General features: G+C 53.3%; 1 protein-coding gene across 4 annotated transcripts in view; it reads right to left on the reverse strand.

The window, feature by feature from the left end:
* ADCY5 (adenylate cyclase 5) overlaps positions 1 to 23,651 on the reverse strand; it is a 142,737-nt gene that overhangs the window by 27,987 nt on the left and 91,099 nt on the right. For 2 of the 4 annotated variants that reach the window (XR_004320159.1, XM_032480539.1), the window contains exons 4-12: positions 16,526 to 16,637; positions 14,883 to 15,010; positions 12,703 to 12,861; positions 11,676 to 11,817; positions 9,521 to 9,661; positions 5,904 to 5,926; positions 4,840 to 4,984; positions 3,504 to 3,601; positions 169 to 256 (exon numbers count right to left, since the gene is read on the reverse strand). Coding sequence is in view for 2 of the 4 variants with exons in the window: in XM_032480539.1 (XP_032336430.1) it covers positions 169 to 256; positions 3,504 to 3,601; positions 4,840 to 4,984; positions 5,904 to 5,926; positions 9,521 to 9,661; positions 11,676 to 11,817; positions 12,703 to 12,861; positions 14,883 to 15,010; positions 16,526 to 16,637 (1,036 nt within the window). In the remaining 2 variants the exon portion in view is untranslated. Of the gene's footprint in view, positions 1 to 168; positions 257 to 3,503; positions 3,602 to 4,839; positions 4,985 to 5,903; positions 5,927 to 9,520; positions 9,662 to 11,675; positions 11,818 to 12,702; positions 12,925 to 14,882; positions 15,011 to 16,525; positions 16,638 to 23,651 lie in introns of all 4 variants that reach the window. The other 2 variants (XR_004320156.1, XM_032480537.1) reach the window with 1 other exon arrangement.

The raw sequence follows: 23,651 nt of genomic DNA on the forward strand, positions 1-23,651 counted from the left end.
CGCCCCTTCCCCCAGTCTGGCTTGCTTCCAACGCCAACCAAGAGTTGTAACCCAGCCTCAGGCACCCCTGATCCCAGGTGGGACTCTGGGCTCCTGCAAGGAGCCCTATCAAGGGGCTGAGAAGGGAGGGAGGAGGGATACCGGGGCTGAAGGGTAAGCTGGACTCACCTTCACGCAGGAGTAGATCACAGACACAAACACCACCAAGGTCAGCAGCAGGAAACAGGTCAGATAGAAACTCAGCATGAACACAGAGCTAGAAGAAGAGAGGAGGTAGGGAATTCTGGGGCTCGGAGAGGCCCTGCACAGGGTGCAGAAGGCACCTCCTTTCCCCTGCACCCACTGCCCAGTCTCACTGAGAAGGGATCACACAGCCTTGTGAATCAATTCAGACCCCTCCTCCATGATGGTCTGGGTCCTGCCCAGCCCACAAGGAAGCCGAATGGAGAACCAAAGACACCTGTTCAATATTTTGCCTAATTCTTAGCTATCCATAGACTCACTTCTTCTAGCTTGGAGGGACCCGTTTTCAGAACCACCTGGTTATTCCCTCCAGATTGTCACTCTGAAGGCTGAAAACTGGTTCGAGAAATGGCCATCATTTATAGAAATGCCTTTGTCATCAGCCCCACCAGTCACCCTGAGAAACAGCAGTTACATGTTCCTTTGGAAGGCAGAGTCCCTAAACCTTGTCCCCTCCCCACCACCAGGCCCCACAACAAGTTCTGCTCAGCTTCTGTTTCCCTGTTCCCGGCCAGTTCAAAAACAACCATCAAAAAATGCAAGGATCTCCCACTGCCCCTCCTTTCAGAGGCAGGTCTCAGGTGGGTGTAACGTTCAGCATGGGCCAGAAGTCCTCAGGCAAAAGAACTGCAAGGGACTTTCCATCCGGAGCCGGAGCCCGGAGCCTGCCGCTGGCCCTCCTGGGGCAGGGCTGGCCGAGGCACTGCACTCCCCGCGGTATCACAGGAGGCCCTGAAACTCCTGCTCCCTTTCAGGGAGTGAGATGGCCTGAGATGCCAGGCATTTGTTAGCACGTTAAAGGCAAGTGGAGGACCTGAGGAGGCAGGTGAACACCTCTAGGGAGGCACTCAAAAGGCGTCTTTGTTCCAGGCTCCCCCAGAAGCCAGCACTTAGCTGCCTTAACCGAATAGAACAAGGGGAGTGAATGCTCTTCAGAGGAAAAGAAAGACCTTTAAAGTAGCTTCTAAGGCTCCCCTAGAGAGGATGGCCAGAGGAGGGGCTGAGGCCACTGCAGGCAGAGCGGGGAACTGAAAGAACACAGCCCCAAGCCACACTGCCGACAAAGGGAAGCAGCCAAGAGGCAGGATCATGCATCCGAGCGAAGGGGACTCTCAGCTGCAATGGCACAGAAAGTCTAGGTTGCTTATTATGCTCCAGCTCCATTTCAATTCAGAAAATGGGTCCTGTGCCAATAAGGATGTACAATCCCAACAACTCCACACGGCCTCAGTGCAGGGGCAGCGGGCACTAGCTGTATGACCAGTGTGCGGCTGGCTGCCGGCGTCTGGTTCTCACCGGTGGTATCCTGACAGGGTCACAGCAGACACAAAGGTAAGGGCCATCTCTTCAACAGCAAGTGCCATTAGAAATAAAAGGTATGGGGGAGGATATAGCTCAGTGGGAGAGCACGTTCTTAGCATGCACGAGGTCATGGGTTCAATCCTCGGTACCTCCATTAAAAATAAATAAATAAATAAACCTAATTACCATCCCCAAACTAAATAAAAATTTGTTTAAAAAAGAAATAAAAGGTATGTTGACATCGTGTACCTCCTGATACAATGCACTGAGATGGACCCAGCTTCTGTGGGATTATTGCCAAAATTGCATAACCTCAATCCAATCACGAGAAAACATCGGACAAACCCAAATTGAGACATTCTACAAATGAATCAACAGCATTCATCCCCGGTGCCAAGACCATGAAAGGTAAGTAAGGGCTGAGGAAGTGCCACAGATTGGAGGCGACTAAGAGGGTAGAGCAGCTAAATCCAACGTGGGATCCTGGACCAGTGCTCGGAACACAGAAAGGCCGTCTGGGGGAATGTTGACGAAATCAGAATACAGTCCGTGGACTGGTTCATAGCACCATTCCGGTGTTGAGTTCTTGCTTTTGACTACTGTGCTGCAGTTATGTAAGTTGTCATCAGCAGGGAAAACTGAATGAAGGATGTCCAGAGACTCTCCATAGTACTTCTGTAACTTTTCTCTAAATTTACCATCATTTCAAAATGAAAAACAGAAGCTGTTGGGGTGAGGAGACTCTTTCAGATTAAGTTAGATTTATGAGACATAACCAAATGCAATCAGTGGGTACGGCACAGGGAACTATATTCAGTATCTTGTAATAGCCTTTAATGAAAAAGAACATGAAAATGAATATATGTATATATATGTATGACTGGGACATTTTTCTGTGCACCAGAAATTGACACATTGTACCTGATTATACTTCAATTAATAAACAAACAAATGCAATCAGTGGATATTGAGTAGATCCTGGCTGTGAATAAACTAAGAGTGGAAGACATTTGGGGGACAATTTGGGAGATCTGAACATGGACTTGGTTTGAGATGATTGTAGAGAACTGGTTTAGTTTTGCTTGGTTTATAAGGCATTGTGGTTAAGAAGGAAAATGCCCCTAAAGTAGGTGTATATTGAGGTGTTTAGGGGCAAAATGTTTTTGTATCTAAAATTTACCTTAAAAAATCAGAAAAAAAGATGAAACAAAATTGCAAAATATTAACAATTGTTCTATCTAGGGGATGAGTGTTGATTATAGTAATTACTTTACTCTTCTGTATGTTGAAATAATAAAAAGTTAAAAATACGTATATATGTGTGCATATATACATACATATACACACACGTTCATATGGTTATCTTTCTCACTTAGGCAGGACCCTACTGTGAATGACTATCTAATAAACATGCACTTCCAAAAGCCCATTGCCCACTTCAGAGTGGTCCCCTTGGAAGCCACAGGCCTCTCTCAGCGACACAGCCAGCCAGTCCTCAGAAGAGTTCAGGAACATCTCCTTCAGAACCTGAGAAGCCTTCAGAACCTGAAATCCATTCTTTGAAATATCCAGAGTAGCAGAAAACCCTTATCTTTTGAAGATGTATTGATTTTTTGCAAGAACCAAAGGTCACCCCGAAATAAGCCTAGTGAATATTTTGGGTGTTTCAATGGGCAACAGTGGCCTCTGTTAAAATGGGATGAGATGATAAAGTGGAGGGAAGGGGTCTCCCATGCACAGACAGATGTTTTCCACCTGCAGTGAGCACATCGCCTCGCCATCATGGAGGAGATGGACTCCTGGCTTCATGGCCCCACTGAGGACACATCTGGAAACTTCTCTCTTTGCTGGAGCAAGTTCAGTCCAGACCCCCACCCCTGCTTTCCTATATGACCTCCCCCCCTACCCCTGGAGCCCCTGCAACCAGAGGAAGGAGTCTGGGAGGAAGGGATACTTACTGGGGCACGATGGTGATCTGGACAAAGCAGATGAAGAGGAAGACGAGCGAGGCACATGCCACATAGGCACCGAATCGGTCATCCACCTGCTTGGAGTACTGAGAGAATACAGGCAGGGTGAGGGGGTGGAGGAACCTGGCCCCGTCTGCTCCAGCCTGGGTCCACTCCAGACACACCCAGGACAGCCCACTCCCAAGATCTGGAAGACCCAGGAGAGAACCAACGCTAGCCTTAGCTCTCAAGAAACCAGTCCACTCACCACACGGTGGTGCCTATGGGGAGGGCGGCTGAATTGTATCAAACCAGAAACTCTGCAGGCTGGGTCACCGTGAGAGTAAATCATAATGATCAAGGCTCACATTCCTGAGCACCATCTGCATACTAGGACTCACACCAGGGCCTACAAGCATCACCGTACATCCTCATAAGAGCCCCAGGAAATAGGCACGGGACTGCTGCTGCTTCTACTTCAGAGATGAGCGAGCTGGGGCTCAGAGCGGTCCAAAGTCACAGATCTCATCATCTCCGGGGTCTTGACTCCCAGCCCTGCCCTCTCATGACACCAACCAGCTGCACGAATGGCTGTGCAGGCACAGAGTCACCCAGAGAGGGTAATCCACAAGTCAGTTCCATTTATGCTGGTAAACAGACTAAGTTCCGGTTCCATAATTTTACCCTCCTAATTGCCTCACTTGACCATGAGCTCCCATGGGCACATTTTGACCGAACACCAGGGAGACCCTGTGACGTGGAGCAAAGACCCTGAACCAGAGTCTGGTGCTGGCTGTGTCACTGCTTCACTGGGTGGCCTAGAGCAAGTCGCCCAAGTACCCTGAGCTTTACTTTCTCAAGCTTTACAGTCACGATTTAAGGAGGTGGGACAAAGAGCTCTTGATCGCCCCTTCCCACTCTAATGCTTTGAGGTTCCAGTCGGCCAAAGGCAGCTAGATGGTCCACTGATAGTGATGATAATGATAATAATAAATAACAATAAAATAAAACAAATAGCAATTCACGTTTATTGAACAACTACTATTTGTTTGCAGATACTGTTTTATGTGCTTTACATATAAGGACTTGTTTAATCCTCACTATGGACACTGTGAGGTACATATGTTAAGTATCCCCATTTTCCAGATAAGGAAACTGAGGCACAAAGAAGTTAAGATTTATCCCTTCCAACCAAGGAAGTCTCCCTAAAATCCCCATTTCCTGAGTAGGGCAGCATCAGAGCTGGGGAGATGGAGGTGACAAGGAGGAGCTCTTTCCACGGTGTTGGAGACGGGGAGGGAGCCACCCTGGTTCTGTGGGGTGGGGGGAACCCAGGGAGCTATACCTTCTTCTCTAAGTCAGGCTCCCTGAAGGTCAAGAGGAACTTGCGGACATGCTCAGACCGCAGCCTGTCGATGCTCCTGGCGTCAATGGCACGGCCCAGAAATTCGTCCACTTCATCCTCGGGGTTTGCACTTTCCTGGGCATTCCTGGGGAGCAAGGGACACAGACACGAGACAGGCTGACCACCAGGGGGCGCTGCTAGGGGGGCTGGCTCTGCCCACACACTCAGCCCATCAGAAGGGCTTGGCACAGCTGCCAGGATCAACCATCAGCGATCAGCCATGAGGGGTGAGGAAACCGGGATGCACACCAGGACAGCCAGGAGCCCAAGTGCCTGCTCTTAACAACTGCATACATGCGCAGAAAACTGCCCAAGTCTCAGACCCACTGGCCCGGGGGCCTCACTGGCAATGAGGCTTTTCTGGCCCTACTGATATATTACTATACGATGATGATAATAATAATACTGCATTTTTAATCGAAGGCTTGTTTTCCCCCTACAGGTAACAGTCTCTGGTCTTCACTCTCCAGCTGTACCATTATCCTGAGTCGAAGGCTGAGATCAGGACGCAAGACTGGGAGCCACCTGGTTGTGCTCACCTGGCTCAGGCACTCTCTGGTAAGTAGGTTTCATGATTTTTGGGTGCTGAACTAAACTAAACATCCTACTTCTCAGAGTGAAGCCCAGTCCTTAAGTGGGACTTCTGACAGCCCCTGAGACTGGGAAGTGGAGAGACAGGAAGACAGTCCCTCAGGGTGCCGGGATGAGGCCAGGCGCTGGTGAACAACATGCAAGGCGTGCATTTCCTGGGAGCTGCATGTGCGTGCGTGTGCACGTGTGTGCGTGGAGTGGAGATTGTACAGGGGCAGTACTGGGGCCCAGCCTCTCTGCCGGGGGCCTGGGCTCCGGGGCTGCTTGTCTCTCAGGTGCAGTGGGCTCTGTCCACTCAGCCAAGACTGCACGTCCTGGGCTCATTTTCCATGGAGCCGGAAACCGAGCTCCAGGCAGGTATGGAGATATCCCCCAGCCCGAGGGAGCAGGAGTGAAGAGGGCATATGACTCACTTGTCCTTGGGGTCTTCAAAACCCTAAAAGAGAGGGACAGAGAGAAAAGGAGGGGAGTATGAGAACAGAGGGGACTGAAAACGGAGGCTCCCGGAGAGGGCGCTGTGGGTGGCTGCAGCTAATCCTCGCTTCACAGTTCACCAGGGGCTTGGACACGGGGAGCTCTGTCACTCAGTCATCCCCACTTTCCTCTATTTGGAGAACACAGCTGGGTTTGGGACAGGCTCTGTGCTGGATGCTGGGGGCACACTGGGATCTCACTTTATCCACTGGCAAAATCCATGGGTCTAAGCTCTTCCTGTCCCCACGCCCAATCCCTTGTCATTCCCCAAACCTCCCCTCCCCCTCCTCCCGGGCCCTGGGTTTGGCGGGCCCCCTCCCAACTCTGCCACTTACTCAGATGGAAATAAGACAAACTGCTAAGCAGATCAACCCCACATGCGAGTGCACACCCAAGCACACACAAGCTCACGTATACTCACCCCCGACCCTCGCTGAGCACACATAAAATCTCCTGAGAGTTCACAAGTTTAAGAAAATTAAACTCTGGTTGTTTGCAACAGCTTTTCTAGTATCTGAGAACTGATGTGTGCTTATAAGGCTCGAGTTGGCTGGGGACCCAGGAGGTGAGGAACCTGCCTGCCCCGGTTTGACTGCTGTTCTGATGTTCATATATCCAGGGCAGGGGTGAGGGTGGGAAGGGCCCTTACTGGCTGCCAAACTCAAAGCCCTATCTAGAATTTAGCTACAAAGTCCACAAAGGATAGAAATGTGTCAGTGTTTGACCAGTTGTGGCAGAATGGAGGGAGGGGTCCCTAAAATGGGAAGGGGTGGGATCTGGGAGGCAGCGGGGGAAGAAAAGGCACCCCAGGACAGGCAGTTTCAGGTTGCCAGGACAAGGAGAGAGGGTGACCTCTGGTCCCTGCGGCTCAGCGTGGAGCACACTGCTGGGCAGACAGGGGGGTTGGCAAATGCTGGGGAAACCCAACCCCCAGATGAACACAAGCCTCTTCACTCCCCCTGGGGAGTGGGATTTATGTTGGTCTCCACGAGACGGAGCTGTGCGGCTCTGAAACAGATGTGGGGCCCATGCGTACTGAGGTGCTGTCTGTTCTCCCGCAGCTGCGGGCTCCCTGGTGCCTCTGCAGCCCCTAATGTCACATCCGAGCGCCCAGCCGTGGGCTCTGAAATCCTCCCGGCTGCCTGGTGGTGGTCTTCCCTGGAAAAGCCAGACCCTTCTCCTTGTCCTCTGGGAATTGCCAAGCCCTCCATCCAGGTTGCAGGACCCACCCACCTCACAGTCCCGAGGAGCTGGGGTCACTCACATGAGTGCTCTGTCTGGGGGCAAGCGGGACCCCTTAGGGCACTGGTGCCTAAACATAAACCAGCCCAGCTCCTCACTACATTTTAAAAGCTGAATAAAAGATGGAACAAGATTTAAAGACATAAATGACAGGTTAGTGCCTCTCTAACTGCTCTCAATCGCTGCTTCATCTAATTCCCAGCCCTCCACCCCATCCTCAGTGGAAGTCAGGGTTGAAGCTCTCTTCCTGTGTATGTTATTCAAAGATTTCTGGGCAAGTTTAACACCAAAAGCCAGTGGATCCTGGCCCATCCCTGGCCTCTCAGGTGACTCTGCCCAGCCAGGAGGGGGTGGGGAGCCTCTTCTCTCCCTCTACAGAGGTGTCCCCAGCCCTTTTCTTCTGCTCACTTGCCCTTCCCTTCCCTGCTGGGTGAAGCAATTAACACCATGGAGAAGCCTTTCCTGCCGCCAGTCTCCCCCGAGACTGTTTCCCCAATTATGGCCCTTCTGCTAATTCTTCCAAGGCTCCTTGTCCTAACAATGATTAATATGTCTGCCAAACCAGTGCTTATAGTCCAAACTGCCTCCTTTGAGACTCTGAGATAACTAGAATCCACTTATACCAAATATCACTAAAGAAAAACAACTTGCCGAAGATTTTAAGTCGAGAACATACCACGAGGTACCTGTCCTGCCTGCTCCATCTTCCTCTCCACCTCTGTCCTGCCCCATCGTTTTCTTTCCCACTCTTCACCATCTCCCACTCCCCTGTCCCTCTCTTTCCTCCCACCTGGATGAGAGCCTCCCTCTTTGCATTCTGTTCTCAGTCACCTTTCCTCTTACCCCCTCTCTCACCTCTTGACCATCCGGCTCACGTGGGTACAGAGACCCCAGGAGATAATTAAAAAACTGAGGTGAGAACAGGGAGGGTCCAGCAACTGCTCTTTGCTTTGAGGAGGGGCCTGAAGGGAGGGGGAGTGGTGCCTAGAGCCCTGGGTGGCACAAATCAGGTCTGTGGACATCCAAGTTCAAAACCCTGGGGGAAGGCTGGCCTCTCCCACTCTGTCCCTTATAACTTTGGTGTCCAGTCCTTCCAGTTGCTTCTTTACCATCTGAAGTTAAAATGTTGGTCTTGACTCAATTCACTTTATTTTCCTGTGCATCTTCTTTAAACCTTTGTCATCTGCTACTTGCTGGCTGGCAAGAAACAGAATGACTGGTGTCCAGCCTATCCACTCCCACAGACCCCTGGCTCTGTTTGCTGACTCAGCTGGATTCCCATGGAGTGTGTCTCTAATTTCTGCAGCTGCAACTTATACCTAGTGTGACCCACAGACCAATGGGGGGATCCTAGTGCCGACCTGGCCCCCATTCCTCTACCTGGCTCTGTGGGAACTAAGTGGGCACACACACACACATACCTTCCTGGACCCTCACCCATCCCTCCCTCACAGAGGCAACTCCACTTGAGAACCAAGCTGCCCTTGAGCTGAGGGGTGTGCTTGGATGTAGAAGCCAAGCTCTCAGATAAAAAGAAAGAAAATGCTGCTGCTGCAACCTGACTTTTTGTCATCCCTCTGTCTCTTCTCTACACCCTCTGAAGTCTTTCTACTATCACTGATAGAACCCAGGCAGCATATCCTGAATTAGTCTGTCCCTGGTGTGTACAGGGGTGGCTGGGGGTGTGTGTCCCCCATGGCAAGCAAGGTCCCCTGAGATGGAGGTGGTACCCCTACCACGGCCTCTGCTCATTCAGCTTGCATGTTCCCACTGGAAGGCTGGAACTAGTGGGGGTGTTTCTCAGCACAGAGGGCAAAAAGACCATCACTGAGTACTTGCCAAAAAGCACTGGAATGGTTTCTGAGCAACTGAGCCAAAGGATGTGTTTCAACTGCCTGAGAAATGCAGCAGATGCTGGAAGGTGTCTGACAAGCTGGTGCCCACCCAACTCCCTAGGGCTCCCCAGACAGAGCCAGAAAACCTGTGGAGGCTCTATCTGGACCCTGAGTCTGGCCAGTTGAGCCTGCTTCCAGCCTGCACCAGCAAGTTCTGCCAAGTGGGAGAAAGGAAAGGGCATCGGCACTCTGTTCCAAAGCCAAATCCAGCATGCCAAGAGATGGTGGGGGCCCACGGAGAAAGCCAGGGGCTGGAAGTTAGGCACTCTGTTTCCTGTTCCAAAGTCGGGGTGAGCCTGCTTCCAACATTTCCTTCTGTGGCTCTCCAGATTCCCTTGGGCAACACGAGGGGCCTGGACCATCCCTCACACCCTCAGAAGGCTCTAGCCCCAGAAAATGCTGCCCTGCCAGCCACTCACCATCCGCTTCATCTCCTTGGACACCTGGTTGCCACCCAAGTGGTTGTAGAAGGGGCGCTCAGCCCCCCAGTGTGGCGGGTTGTGCCCGATGGAGTTGGTTCTCTGGCGATTCATCTTGGCAATCATGGCCTTCTCTTCTTTCTGGAAGAGCAATACAGATACATCAGCCTGTGGGCAGGGCCTGCCAGGTGGGCCTGAGCAGGGAGCTTCTCATTCCTCCCAGGTGCCTGGCCAGGTAGGGGTGGAGGCAGCTGCCCCTCTCTTCTCCGCACAGCCTTCAGCCCAGAGTTCTGCCAGGATCCTAAAGCTCTCCCAGGAAAGCAGCCTAAATTCCTCCAAATTCCCCAACAGCAGCCCTGGCTGGTGCACGTGGGAGCAGCAGAACAGGATGGTGAGGCCTGTCTTGTGAGGAAGAAAGGGGCAAGGGAATGTCTGTCACTGGCAGAGAATTTTAGGGATGGGCAGAGCCTGGGTCTGGAGATGCCTCGGGGTGATGGAAGGAGAGGAAACCTGATATTCCAATCTCCAAAATATGCATGTTCTAGCAGAGCGCGCAGTAGGACAGGCCCTGCTGACCAGAAGGAAGTTGGTTCATTAGAATGTGAGGTTCAGGGCTGTCACGCGTTGTACAAAAATACTCACGGGGGCTCAGCTGGCTACACACGTGCCAACCACAACCTTTGTCTGTCCAGCCACCCAAACGGGCTCAAGGTGGAGGGCTGCAGCGGCCCAGGCAGGCCTGAGGCAGCCTTCCCCTCACTCCCTCCTTGAGCCTGGGAAGGGAGCCGGTCAGGCCAGGGACGCAGAGGGGAGGGGACACGGCCTGCTCTAGCCGGCACTGCTGTGGGCCGGGGCTGGGGTGGGTGGTGTCCCTCTCTGTCTCCGTTTCATCTTTTCTGAACCACTTGTCAAGCTAGGAGAACCAAGACCCACAGAAGTTAGGGCAGAGGGTGAGCCTTCAGCCTGGGAGGGGCAGGAAGGTGAGGCTGGAGGTTCTGTGAACCCAAGAGAGGAGGGTGTGGGAGGAGGGCCCGGGTGGATTTCAGTTCAGTTATGCTCCTGTCAAACAACAAGCAAATGTTTAAGAATGAGTTAATTAAGCCTCTCAGGAGCTTCCCCCAAAGTGCCTAAATCTTCCCCATCCCCTTCCGGGTGTCTGCGCTGGGGCCTGATGATAACAGCCCCCTCAGGGGCCCCCGCAGCCAGGGTCCCTGGGCTGGGGTGTGCTTCTGTGGAGGGCGAGGTGCCCCTCTGACGGCCCTCTCAGGGTGGACGTCTGCCTGGAAGAGCCCTGCTGCCTTTAAAAGTCTACTTTTGCTGTCTTCCAGACATCCTCTGAGCTTGCCTCATGGCTTATTTTGTCTTTAATTTCTTAGGAAAGAAACAGGGATGCTTTTCTCTATCAAAGGGCTATGACCAACAGATAAATTCAATTGAAAGATTCATAAGTAAAAGGCATTTTAATCTAGGGGGAAAGAAAAAATGGGTGAAATACAAAAGGTTCTCCTCATTTGCTTTAAAAATTAAGAATATTGAACATGACACTATTAAAAATAGAACACTGAAGTCTGCTAATAATTCAGCTTTATATTTTGGCAAGTGCAGGCTGAGACAAAAGAAGGAAGAAGACAGGGACTAGAAAGTGAAAGAGGGGGAAAGACAGAGGTTCAAGAAACAGATATTTAAGTACAGGTAGAGAGAGAGAGAGAGCCATCTAGTTTAGGCAACAGACAAGGAACGAGATGAAAATAATTATGCTGTACACCAGAAAGTGACACAACATTATAAACTGACTATATTTCAATTTAAAAAATGGGGGGAAAAAAAGGACAAGGTACACACAGAGCTCCTCGATGCTTCATTTTCTCTCGTGGCCTTCTGGTGCATTGTTACTGATTTGAGGTCTGTTGCATTTTTGCAACAGAAGAAAATGAAAACATTCCCTCTTTGCCATGAGCCTTTGCAAGGCCTCTGTAGCTCTCACGTCCTTTCTAAGAAGCAGGAACCAGGACTGCATAAGGAATTCAGGACTTGACTCAAGGAAAGAGTAAGAAGAGAAGGAAGCAGCAGGCCCAGAAACGTTCCTTTCTAAAAGAACGAAGCCCCTCCGTCCCTGGCTCGCCAAGCCCCCCACCCCAGCCCTTGGCCCCCGGACCCGCTTCTGGGTGCAGCGCAGGATGAGGAAGGTCTCGATGCTGTGCTCCTTGAGGTAGGCGTTGCGCTCGCCCCCACAGCCTGGCTCCACTTCGTAGTCGCCGTTCAAGTAGTTGAGTGTGGCCTTGGTGATGTGGATGCGTCTACAGGTGGGGAGGGAAGCAGGGAGAGGAGGGCAGCAGATGTGAATTCAAAACCCCGCTCCCAGACAGAATCAAACTGCAACCAACTCAGTCACCATTCAAATCCCAGGGCCCCAAACTCTGGCTCAAACGTTAACGCCATCCTCGATCCTGACCTCAGTGGACTGTATTCCTCCAGCGTCATCAAGATGGCTCAGGTGGACCCCTCCCGAGCTCGTGTCCACAGCGACCACATCATATCACATCGACATCAAGTTAATATCATAATAACATAAGACATCATTAGCCTGCTGGGAGAACACGGCCTCCAGCTCACAAACTTTGCAAACCTGCTTAGAAGCCAGAGGTGGCTCCTGCTGACTACAGGATTGTGTCCAAATTCCCCAGCCTGGCATGAATGTCCTTCCTAGTACAAGCACTGATTCTCTCACTGGTTCCTAAAAAGCCATCTGCTCTTCTTCCATTCCTTGGAAGTACTGTGCTCTCCTCTACCCTGCGCCTGTCCTCAGCCTGATCCCTCAGCCTGGCACCCCCTGCCCCACCTTCCTCACCTGCCCACATCCTGCCCAGCCTTCCAGGCCAGCTCATGTCCCACCTCCTTACGTCCTGGGTACCCCCCAAATTTATCCATGGTTCCTCCCTGCTCTGGAAGTCTACTCTACCTCCCACATCTCACAACAGGCCACCAGGTTTTGTGTAAATATCTTCTGGGTGAAGACTGGGTGAAGGTGGGGACCAAGCTCCCTATAACTTGCCATGTTTGATGTCAGGGTTGGTTACATAGTCACCTCTACTTAAGTTCTACCAACCCCAAGGCTGCGGCTACCCTGTCCTGCCCACCTGAGCCCTGCTCCCCGCAGCAGCCACCTACCCTCACTCACTCACCCTGCCTTGCCTCCAGCCTCCATGTGGTTGGCCAGCGTGACGTCGTTGGACCAGACGTCGAACTGCCACTTCCTGAGACCAAGGACGCCGCAGTGCACTCGCCCGCTGTGGATCCCCACGCGCATGTTCACGTTCACACCCGTCACCTCCCGGACCAGCCTGGGGACGGAGCAGGGGTGAGGCCGGGTGGGGGTCAGGGCCAGGCGCAGAAAGTGGGGGTGGCTGGAAGGCAGGGGGTCGGGGTGCGTGAGAAGGTGCAGGGGTCAAAGAGTCATTTCTCTCTGGGCCAGCCCAAATCCTGAGTCCTAGACTGTTCAGCCGGAAGGGAGGGGATGGGCCCTGGTGCTCCTGTGCTGTGAGCCATGAGAGGCTTTGTTTCCCAGCTTGCCCACAAGGTGGCGCAGTGCCTCACACTAAAACCCAGGCCCCACTGCTTCCCTCGTAACTAGGGCACCTGAGACGATCGGTTAACAATTAAGTTGTGTTCTGAAGACACAAATGCATGTTAGTGCCGACTCAAGATAATAGGAAAATTATATCCACTCCAAACCCCATTCATAGAATTCTCGAATTTATCCACATTGCTGCTTCTTCAGCGTTAGCAGGATAATGGAGAAAGAGAGGACACATGTCCTGCTCAGGGAAGAAGGGGAACTGGGCAGGAGCAGGGCACCAAGGGTGCTCCACATGCTAGAAGACAGTTCCAGTCCCTGCCACATGCACCACACACATACTCGGGGGTCCCCAGTAGATGGGTGGGCCGCCAGTAGGAAGGGCAGTGGCATGGAAGCTAAAGAGCTCTGGGTCTGTGGAAGAGGGAACAAGTTCTCCCGGGGGAAGGTACAGTGTGTACTTTTAGGGACCTGGACCCTCCCTGACACTCTGGGGATGGGCCCACTCAGCCAGCTGTGGGGCTGGCAGGCTGACTTGGCCTGGTGGCCAGGAACACCATGTGGGCCCCAGCTCTCTGCCAGCCCACCAGGGAGAGGCTGACACCCACCCACGTTATCCATCGTCTCTCTTGTCCTGGGGTCAGCCCTTGCTGGAGCTGTGCCTTCCGTCCACAAGGCCTCTGGCCACTTGCTTAGGTTGATATATCTCATTCTGCCTTTTGGGCTTAACTCCAAGGTCACCTCCTTCAGGAAGCCTCTCTCTGTCCTCCCAATGGAATCAACTGCCCCCTCTTGGGCCCTTCCACCACAGTTTCCCTCTCATGCCTGATGGTGTCTCCTGGTCATGCCTAGTATCAGAGCAACAGGAGGCATGGCCTCTCCCCCTCAACTGACTCTGTGCTTCCAGGCGACGGACTCACTGTCTAGATCGGGCACAGGGGCACTCGGCAAACACTGCCAAAAGGGACTGAGCCAAACAGGATGGACGTGGGCTGGCTACTAGGACCTCTGACCTCTGTGGCTCTTCCTTTGCCCTACCCAGGCTCCTTCCGAAGCTCAAAGTTACTGATCCAGGATGCAATCTTTGACCTAATCCTTTGGTTGACATGTAAGCTTGGACTGTCCATGTTGTTTAAAGACCTTCTTCTGGAGGAGGGGCTTCTTCTGGAGGAGGGGCTCCTTCTGTGGTCAGCAATGACCAAGAATTGGCCAAAGATCCTATTTACTATAGCTCCCAGGAAGGATGGATTTTCTTAAACGAGAATACCTGTGTTTGCATCTGCCTGCCTAGCACTGTTATCCTGGGGAGCTGTTTAGCCCCTGTGAGCCCAGCTCTTCTCATCTGGGAAGCAATGGGGCCAGTAGGTTCTACCCCTGGCTGGGTGGTTGTGAGAAGGCATGACGGACTGGAGGGCAAGGCCCCCTGTGGCACAAAGCACAGCCCAACTGCCAGCCAGTCCTCCTCTCCTGGAGAGCTGGCTCCACACTTCTTGCTGCCCTGGAGTCTGAAAAGCCCTCCCTTCCTGCAGGACATGTCCTTCTGTGCAGAGCTTCTAGGGATGCTGTGGGCAGAAGAGCCCAAGAGAAGGCTCAAAGCCTGGGGGTGCAAATCAACCCTCCACTGTGGCCGGGGTCCTTGGGAAGTGGCTTTCCCCCACTGTTTCCCTGCCCCAATCTGTTCAACATCAGTTACTCGGGCCATGGGACAGTCCTCCTGCAGATGGGCAACCCCCCGGAGATGGACAGTGTCCCTGCAGATGGGCAGGCCCCCTAGAGACGGCCACTTACGAGATGGCCTCAATCATGTCCATGCCCATCTCCACGCAGCAGTGGGCGTGGTCAGCCCTTGCTTCAGGCAGCCCCGAGACGCAGTAATAACAATCTCCCAGGATCTTAATACGTAAACAGTGATTCTCCTGGAAAGCAAATTAATTTTAAAAATTAAAAATAGTAGGAAAGAGAAGTGGGAGAGAAAGAAACAGGAAGCAAACAGATTCACCCCATGCCTGGAATAACTTGCCTTTTAGGGCAGCAAGCACAGACCCAGCGCAGGCACGAGGTATGGCCCCGGCCCCAGGACAGGCTTATCGGGTGCTGTGGGGCACGGAGGACAGGCTGAGCAGCCTTGGAGAAGCATTCTAGCCTCCCCCGGCTCAGGAACTCACTTTTATGGCCACTGCTGAGGCCCAGGAAGAATGCACTTGGTCCATTGTGGCAGCAAACACGGAAGACTCATCAGGGTGATGTAGGCCCTAAGCTGAGACTCCCAGCCCCGAGCACGCTCCAACTCTTGGCCTAAGGTTCTACGAATAGTTTTCCGATTCTTCTTTTATGAAAAGACTGAAGCAGAAATGAGATTGAACCAAAGCTCGCCTGACCCTCAGCCTGTCTGAGATTTTTATCCAAGAGAGTCTGCTAAACCAGCAAGATACCCACAGAGCTGAAGTGCCTGCTTGCTGCAGGGTCACCCTGGGATAATTGGGATTGAGATGCACTGTCATTAATCACCAACTCTGAGCTGCCCGAGTCTAGCTCCCAGAAGTTATTTCATGAAGCTGGGACACTGGGACCCGAGTGTTTGTGAGGCCTGGACTCTCATCTGATAATGCCCAAGGGCCAAGCACATCCCCGTTCACCTGGCCCACGTTCAGTGACAAAATCAGTGAGGCGTGAGGCCCACTATCCATGCCTTCAGAGGCCCTGGAACCGCCTCTGACCAGCACCAGCCTCTCATCCATGATCTGGTCTGGTATTCTGTGACGGCCCAGGGGATGGAGAACACAGCAGAAAGTGGTCCCTGACATAGGACTCTGCAAAGGCTCAGAGTGTCACTCAAAGCCACAAAGGCTGGGAAAGGACGCCAGAGTGTAAACAGGGACTAATGAACGAATGTGTCCTTCACTGCTCCATGCACTGGGGGCCACATATGTCCCAACGTGGAAGAGTCCTCTTTCCAGAGCCCTGGGGGTGACCCAGAGCTGTCTGCAAGCCAGTTGGGATCCAGACTCATTCTCTTATCACTCTGACCAACCTCATCAGGAAAGTGACTCTGTGGCACCAAATTTGCTCCCCTAAATACAAAGTCTACAAATTCGGGGGTCTGGGCAGTGTTACCAGTAAGCCTCACCACCCCCATCCACTGATGGAGGGCTTGCTGCCTTGTGACCAGTGACACTATGGAAGCATCTCTGAGAGTACGACCGGGGCCGACATGGGTGTGAGGACACAAAGCCACAGCCCGCAGGGCCCCTGCTCACCAGTTCCCAACAGTGAGCTCAGCCCAGCAGGGCACACGGCAGCAACGTGCTTGTGCCTAGGGGTCAGCAAGTCCTTGATCACAGCACCCTACCTCAGGCAGCCCAGACCAGGCCACCATTCCGGACCAGGCTCGGGCGCACGGGGGCCCCAGGACCATGGGCAGGGCAACTCACCGCAGCCAGCTTGTCAAAGCGGGCAAAGAGCTCGTTGAGGGTCATGACCAGCTCCTGGGCAGTGCACTGGGATGCCAGACTGGTGAAGCCCTCGATGTCCGCAAACAGGATGCTGTGGAGACAGGCAGGGAAGATCCCCATGAGGGAGGAAGGGACACTGCTGGGACACCTTCCACCTCAGAGGGCTGCCTGAGTGAGTCCTGAGGGCCCCACACAGCTGCTGGGGAGGGGACAAAGAGAGATGACACTGGTGGCCTCTCCCAGCTAGCCCAGAGATGCAGGAGGGGACAGCCCTCCTCTCTATCTCCCTGCACCCTCACTCCCACCCAGGAGGAAAGGGGGGTGCCAGCGCATGAGGCCTGGGCATGTGTGGCTGTCTGAGGTCATGCAGATGGGGCCCGGTGCCCCCAATCTGAGTCACCTCTCAGATCTGCCTCGTTTGACTCCTGAGCAGCCCCCTCAAGATAGCTGGGCCCAAGAGGGGGACTTTGGTTCATCTGCTCTGAAGGTGTTTCAGGCCCTTGTGGCGGGGATACAGAGGTCTCACTTTCCAACCCCATACACTGGGGAATCCTACCCTAAGCCCTTCATCCCAAGGGAGTTCTTTGGAAGGGACAGACTAAAGAGGCCGAGGGAGGAGAGAGAGGGAGGCACAACCGGTAAGCATCTCTGGAAACCCCTCACCTTGTCCCTGCCAGCTCCTTCATCCTCGGGCCCCCATCAGGTGCCCAACTGGTCCCTGCATTGTGGGCTATGATCTTTTATCTGTTCCTGAGATTGAACACGTCTTCCTTTTTTCTCATAACAGACTCCCAGAGGGGAGGCCCTAGGGCTGGAATGTGTAAGGGCCCCTGGAGTTTTTCCTAAAATGGACACCACAATTTAGTGACTCTCGTGTGCTGAGATGCTCCTGGTGGCTGGGCACGGGGCTGGGCTTTGGACCTGCCACCTCACTGAGTCCCCCAGGCAGTCCTGAAGGAGGGCTGGTGTCCCAACCCCACAGACGAGGAGGCCAGGCCTCAGGGAGGAGCCACTGACAGCTTGGCGGGGAACGCTTCCCCACGGCCTGTGCTCCCTCCTCTGATCCACGGGGCTCCTGGGGCTCCAGGCCAATGGTCTCAGTTTAAATTAGAACGTAGAACTAAACATATTTAGTGTGTGGGTGTGCATTAAGCATGTCTTTTCATTCTGATACCTGACATTTGGGGCCTTACTGACCTGGGGAGCCTGCCCCTCTAAGGCCAGCCAGTTCCAAGTGATAGTCAACCACTCACTTAGAGTCCGGAGCCCCCTTACCTGCGTCGGGCTCTGACACCTGGACCACTACTCCCCTGCCTGAATCAGCCCAGGGACAGGGGCCGTGTAACTCAGGACTGTCCTATGCCACAGAGCCCGCTGACATTATTCAAATTAGCCAACGCCAAGCCTGCGTACCCTCTCTCTCCTGTTCCTTCTGGCAGAAACCACAGTATGGGCTCTTACCCACACTTCTCCTCATTCAGGCTCCTGACTGATCCCCACACTTCCCTACGTGCCCCACCCCATGGCGTAATGTGCCCTCTCCTCTCAGAAACTGTGAGTAACAAACTGTCTTCAGTAGCAGCTGTCTCCTGGTCTGTTGGCCTCACCATACTTGGATAATGATAATATCTACATTTTGAAACAGTTGGATACTGTTCTAAGCACTTTACATGTATTAATTCATGTAAGCCTCACAACCACCCTACAGAGCTGGAATCCTCTTTTATAGGTAAGAAAACTGAGGCACAGAGAGGTTGAGTCAGCTGCCCAAGGCCACACAGGCAACCTGGCTCCACAGTCCAGGAGATGAGCCAATAAATATTATGCTGTCTGTTGGCCCCACAGTCATCTTAAACCAGTGAAAAGCACAATTCACTGGTCTGGCATTGTCTATGGGGCAGAGGGAGGTGGAGGGTAGGTGTGGCAAGTAAAGGACTCCATCAAGAGAGGACGCACTCGGCAGTTCCACACCAGCTCCCGCGAGGGGAAGTGAAAGAGGCTGGGCCACCAAGGAGCTCCTCCCAGGGCTTGGGCCAGGCTGCGTCACCTCCCAGGAAAAGTATGAGAGAGCAGTTCCCATCCCCAAGCCCAGGGTTGTTTCCCGGCATCCTGGCTCCTCCAGCCACTCTGACCCCAGCCCAGATCAGCAAAGACAACCACAAGAGGAAAGCCAAAGAGAGCAGAGAAGTTGGGGGAGCTGATGAGAGAGGAGACCAGTGAAGGGGAAAGAAGTAACGCTGAGGGGGAGGTGGGGGAGGAGAGACCGCTGGTCAGCCCACGGGCCTCAGAACTCAGACGAGCTGCTCCAGAGTGGCAGCCACGGGGCAGGGACTTGGAAGATGAAGGGAGCCAGAGTCTCCATCAAGCTTTGAGGCCTGGTGGCTGGTGCAGCAGACAGGCTCAGCGCCCCACCCGGAGAGGTCTGTGGACACCCATGCTGGTGACAGAGGAGCATGTGAGGGGGAGCGGCCATGCTCCCCCCGCTGACCCCTACTCCTTAAGTAAGTCCACACCCCACCCCAAGCCACCTGTCACCTCCCGGCCTCTCAGTCTCTCAGGCAGCCGCCCGGCCCCACCCAGGAGGAAGGGAAAGGTCTCTCCCAGTCTTTGTAAAAGCACCCTTACATAGCTGCCCTAGAAATTCTTCTTTAACTCTAAGGAAATCAAAGCTAAGGGAAGCTAGGGTCAAGATCGGCTGCTCACGAGTCAAAGAACTCCTCCAGCAAGAATCAGTATTTCAAATGCAAAGCCGACAGACACCAGGCCCAAGGGGCTGTTCCCGCTGGGTCCCTGGCGACGCAGCAGATGCCTGGCTTTGGGGGCTGATGTGGCGCTATGGTAGGAAGGGAAAAATACCCAAACCTGGCAGAGGCAGGATTGCTACTGGGCAGGGTAACCCACAGCACCAAGCCCGGGAGGAGAGGGGAGGAAGAAGAGAATGGGCTGCCCCCAGAAAAACGAGGCAGATGCGTGTGGACCAGGACTCGGGGGCCTCGCTTCACTGAGCTCTGAGCCCCGTACCTGCCAGAGCCACTCAGCGGGGACACCTCTGCCTGCCCTCTATGGACACGGGGCGGGCTGCGACCCTGCTCTCCTCCACAGGGGGCCTCACCGGGCCTGGGAGAGCACTTTCCCCTACTGCAGCTCTCAGCCCGCTAGACCAGAGACTCTCAGACCCGGCGTCCTTTAGAATGACCTGGGAGCTTTCCTACGGAGAGGTCCCGGAGCCTCATCCCCAGAGATTCTGACTTAATTGTCCTGGGGTGGGGCTTGGCTATTGATTGTTTTTGTTCTGTTTTGATTTATTTTAATCTTTCCTGGTAATATGCAAGTTTAAATGTCAGCTTCTCAAGGCTTCCAACACCCTATTTAAATTTACAACCCCTCCCATAGGGCCATCTCCCTTCCCTGCTGTCTTTTTCTCCATTGCACTTTTCACCATTTAATACATTATTTTTGTTGCTGTTACTGTTGTTATTTATTATGATGCTTCTGTCTGTCTCTCCCCCCACTAGAATGTAAAGTCTCGGAAGGAGGGATCTGGGACTATCCCTTTCAGGGCTACATCCCAGCACTCAGCACAGTGTCTGGCACACAGAGCACTTGCTCAATAAAATTTTCAATTGAATGACTGAGTGAATGAGGACAGGTCCCACTGCCCTTGCCCTCTGTTCTATCCACCCCCCTCTGCACACACACACCTCGCGCAATATCCAGCACATAGCAGGTGTCTGTATTAGTTTCCTAGGGCTGCTATACCAAGTCACCACAAACTGAGTGGCCTAAAACAACAGAAGTGTATTCTCTCATGTTTCTGGAGGCTAGAAGTCTGAAATCTAGGTGTCAGAGGGCCCTGCTCCCTCTGAGACTCTGGGTAGACTCTTTCCTTGCCTCATCCTAGCTTCTGTGGGTGGCTGCCGATCCTTGGCCTTCCTTGATGGCCACTGCGTCATTCTAATCTTTGCCTCCCTCGTTACACGATGCTTTCCCCATGCGTTTCTGTCTTCACACAGCATTTTCTTCTTCTTACGCAGACACTACTTAATTGGATTAGGGGCCCACCCTCATGACCTCTTAACTTGATTTCATCTGCAAAGACCCTATTTCCAAATAAGGTCACCTTCACAGGTACCAGGGGTTAGGACTTCAGCGTATCCCCTAGGAGGACACAGCTCAGTATATATTTGAACTCAGTGTCTAACATATATTTGTTGAATGGAAGAGACTATTCTTAGTTTAAAGTAAGGAAGAGTCAGGACCAGTTACTCCAGGAGCTCTTCCTTCTACCCCACCCACTGGACCTCCTGGGGTCCCAAGCATGCCATCTGAGATGCGAGCCTGGGGAGCCTGGCACCCAGCAGACGCCCAGCAGTGTTCACAGAGCAAAAGGTGGGACGGTTATGGGGGCCAGGCAGCCTCCGGGTCTGTGCTGGAGACGTGAGAAACAGCGCCCGTGTGGAAGGGGCCTCTGGGCGCCTTAGAATGCCTGAGCCTCCATCCAGTCTGCTGCCAGGACCGACTCTTCTGTAGAAGGAGTTCTTTCAACAGCTGCCAAGGAATTAGGGATGGGTAGGTGGCTGGCCCTCTTCCTTCAGGTGGTGTGACAGTGACCAGCGGCCAGGGAGGAGGTGGCTCAAAGCAAGGCGTCTAACTTGTGTGGAAGCTTAGACAGGTCCCAGCTCTGAACCCTGCAGTGTCTCCCACACACTTATGGGAACTCTGCCACCTCTACGTTCCCCTCTCCTCCTGCCAGAGGCGAAGTCACACTCCTCTGCTGCCTCGGGGGAGGATTCTGCTTAGCGACTGTCACTTCTGGAGGCTCCTCTGTGTTACAAGGTTTACCCAAAGGCAGGCTGTCTATTCTGCGGGCCAAGACTTCCTGCTCTGCTCCTCGGTCATGCCCAAGGCCATTTCACAGCAGCACAGGGCCCAGACTTGCAGGAAGGTACTAATTCATCGATTAGCTCCCACTTGAGAGCTCATCTTGGCAACGCAATCAGGGCCTCGTGGAGGGCGCGCAGAAGCTGGGGAGGCCCACTCCCGCTATGCGCTCCTCCCTAATTGCTTTCCATCCATCACTCATGGTCCATGCTGCTCCAGAGGCAAGAGCAGGCAGGCTCTTCATCCCAGTGACCACGGCAGGCCCTCAGCTCTTGTTGCAGCTTCAGCTCAGACTCACCATGTGCGTTTCTGGTTAAGCGCATATCCTCACTGCTGCTCCCTGTCGCTGCCAGCAGGCCCCAGGACTTGACAGAGCTTCTGGATAGCCAGGAGCTGGGTTCGCCAGGGGGCTGGGTGGCAACAGCACAAGGACCTGCCCCTCTGAGCTCCTGCATTCCTCGTCTGGCATGGACAGGAAATTCAAGAAATGCCAAGAGGCAAACCATCTATCTGTCCACGGGGGCCCAGGAGGCACAGGGACCTGGGAAACAGAGGCCCTGGGGTGGGGAGCCCTGTGGTAGCTGAAGGTCCTGGTGAAGCAGGGCAGGAAGAGCCCCAGAGGCCCCCAGTGTGTAGCCTGGGGAGGCCCAGCCACAGGCCAGGGGTCTCTTTTGGACCGACAGGGCTGTTCCCTCAGCATCCCTCCATTTGCTCCAAGCTGTACAACCTGGAGAGCCACGTGGGTCCACACCCCTTGTACGATAAAGGAGGGGCGGTGGGTCACCCGTGCGCACTAGGAGAGCAGGACAATCAGATGTGGTCCCATCGACACCTGGCTGAGAATGGACACCAAACCACTGGGTGTTTTCCAAGGGGTGGGGGAATGGATTAGAGCTGGGCATCTGCATGGGGAGCAGCCAGAGGGCCTCCTGAGGGCACAGGCAGGGAGAGGCCGAAGGAGAAGGCCACGAAGAGGATGCTGAACACGCTGGGTGTCTGAGCACACCTCTACAGGGAGCATCCGTCCTGGGACGTCCGTGCCCACTCCACTCTCACGGAGACGGGACCCCTTCCTTCGGAAAGCAGAGGGCCCTGTGACTAGCCTGGCACCTGGCAGGACTGGGTCCAGGGGAATCTGGGGTCAAGGTATGACCTGGGATCCCCATGGCCGGCCGCAGGGCCTTCTGCAGACCCCATTCCAACCCCCAGCCCTTCGCTCTTGTTTCTACACACCAAATCCTCCTCCCACCACTGCACGGTGAACCCTCATGGCACCCACAGGCTTTCTGTTTACAGAGACTTGTGAGAATTGGGGAAATGCTCCCTAAAGAAGGAGCGCGGAAGGGAGGGCGCCTGCGCCAGGACCGAGACGTAGTGGTGAGGAGATGGGTACTTTTTGTTTTCTTCTCGTGCTGCTCCTAGTTTCCAATTTTTCTACAAAGAACATACACCCTTTGTATATACAATAAAAATGTTAATTTTTAAAAGGTCAAAAAAATTGCATTCTTCTTTTAGGCCCTGATTCTAACCCTTCCATCTTCACAATGTGTTCTTTGACTCACCCTGCCCAGAATCAGCCTTCTTAAGTCTGAATCCTTTTTAGAATTAGCATCACGAAGCACAACTGAGTCCAGTTGTTTCAAAGACAGCCTGACATGTTCAACTGGTCAGTGCCCCTGCGCCCTGACGGCTCTCCCTTTCTGTTCCCCCCAAGGCCCCCCAGTTGGAGTTCAGACAGTTGCTGGATCCTTTCCCCACCAGTCCCCATCCTGTGTCCCAGGACAAACTCAGGTCTGTTGTCAAGACCCAACCCCACGCAAGGATGTGAAGAAACTGGAAGCTTTGTGTGCTGCTGATGCAAAGGTAATGCTGTGAACCACTATGGAGAACAGTACGGGGCTCCCTAGAAAGTTAGAAATAGAATTATCAAATCACACAGCGATTTCACTTCTAGGTATACACCCCAAAGAACTGAAAGCAGGGACTCAAGATGTTTGTACACCCATCCTCACAGCAGCACTATCCACAATAGCCAAGAGGTGCAAGCAACCCAAGTGTCCACGAACGGATGCCCAGGTAAACAAAATGTGGTCTATGCATACAATGGAATGTGACTGAGCCTTAAAAAGGAAGGAAAACCTGACGCATTCTATAATATGGATGAACCTTGAAGACATTAAGTGAAATAAGCCAGACACAAAAAGATAAATACTGAATAACTCCA

This window comes from Camelus ferus, chromosome 1 (genome assembly GCF_009834535.1).
Source record: "Camelus ferus isolate YT-003-E chromosome 1, BCGSAC_Cfer_1.0, whole genome shotgun sequence".
Taxonomy (NCBI): Eukaryota; Metazoa; Chordata; class Mammalia; order Artiodactyla; family Camelidae; genus Camelus; species Camelus ferus.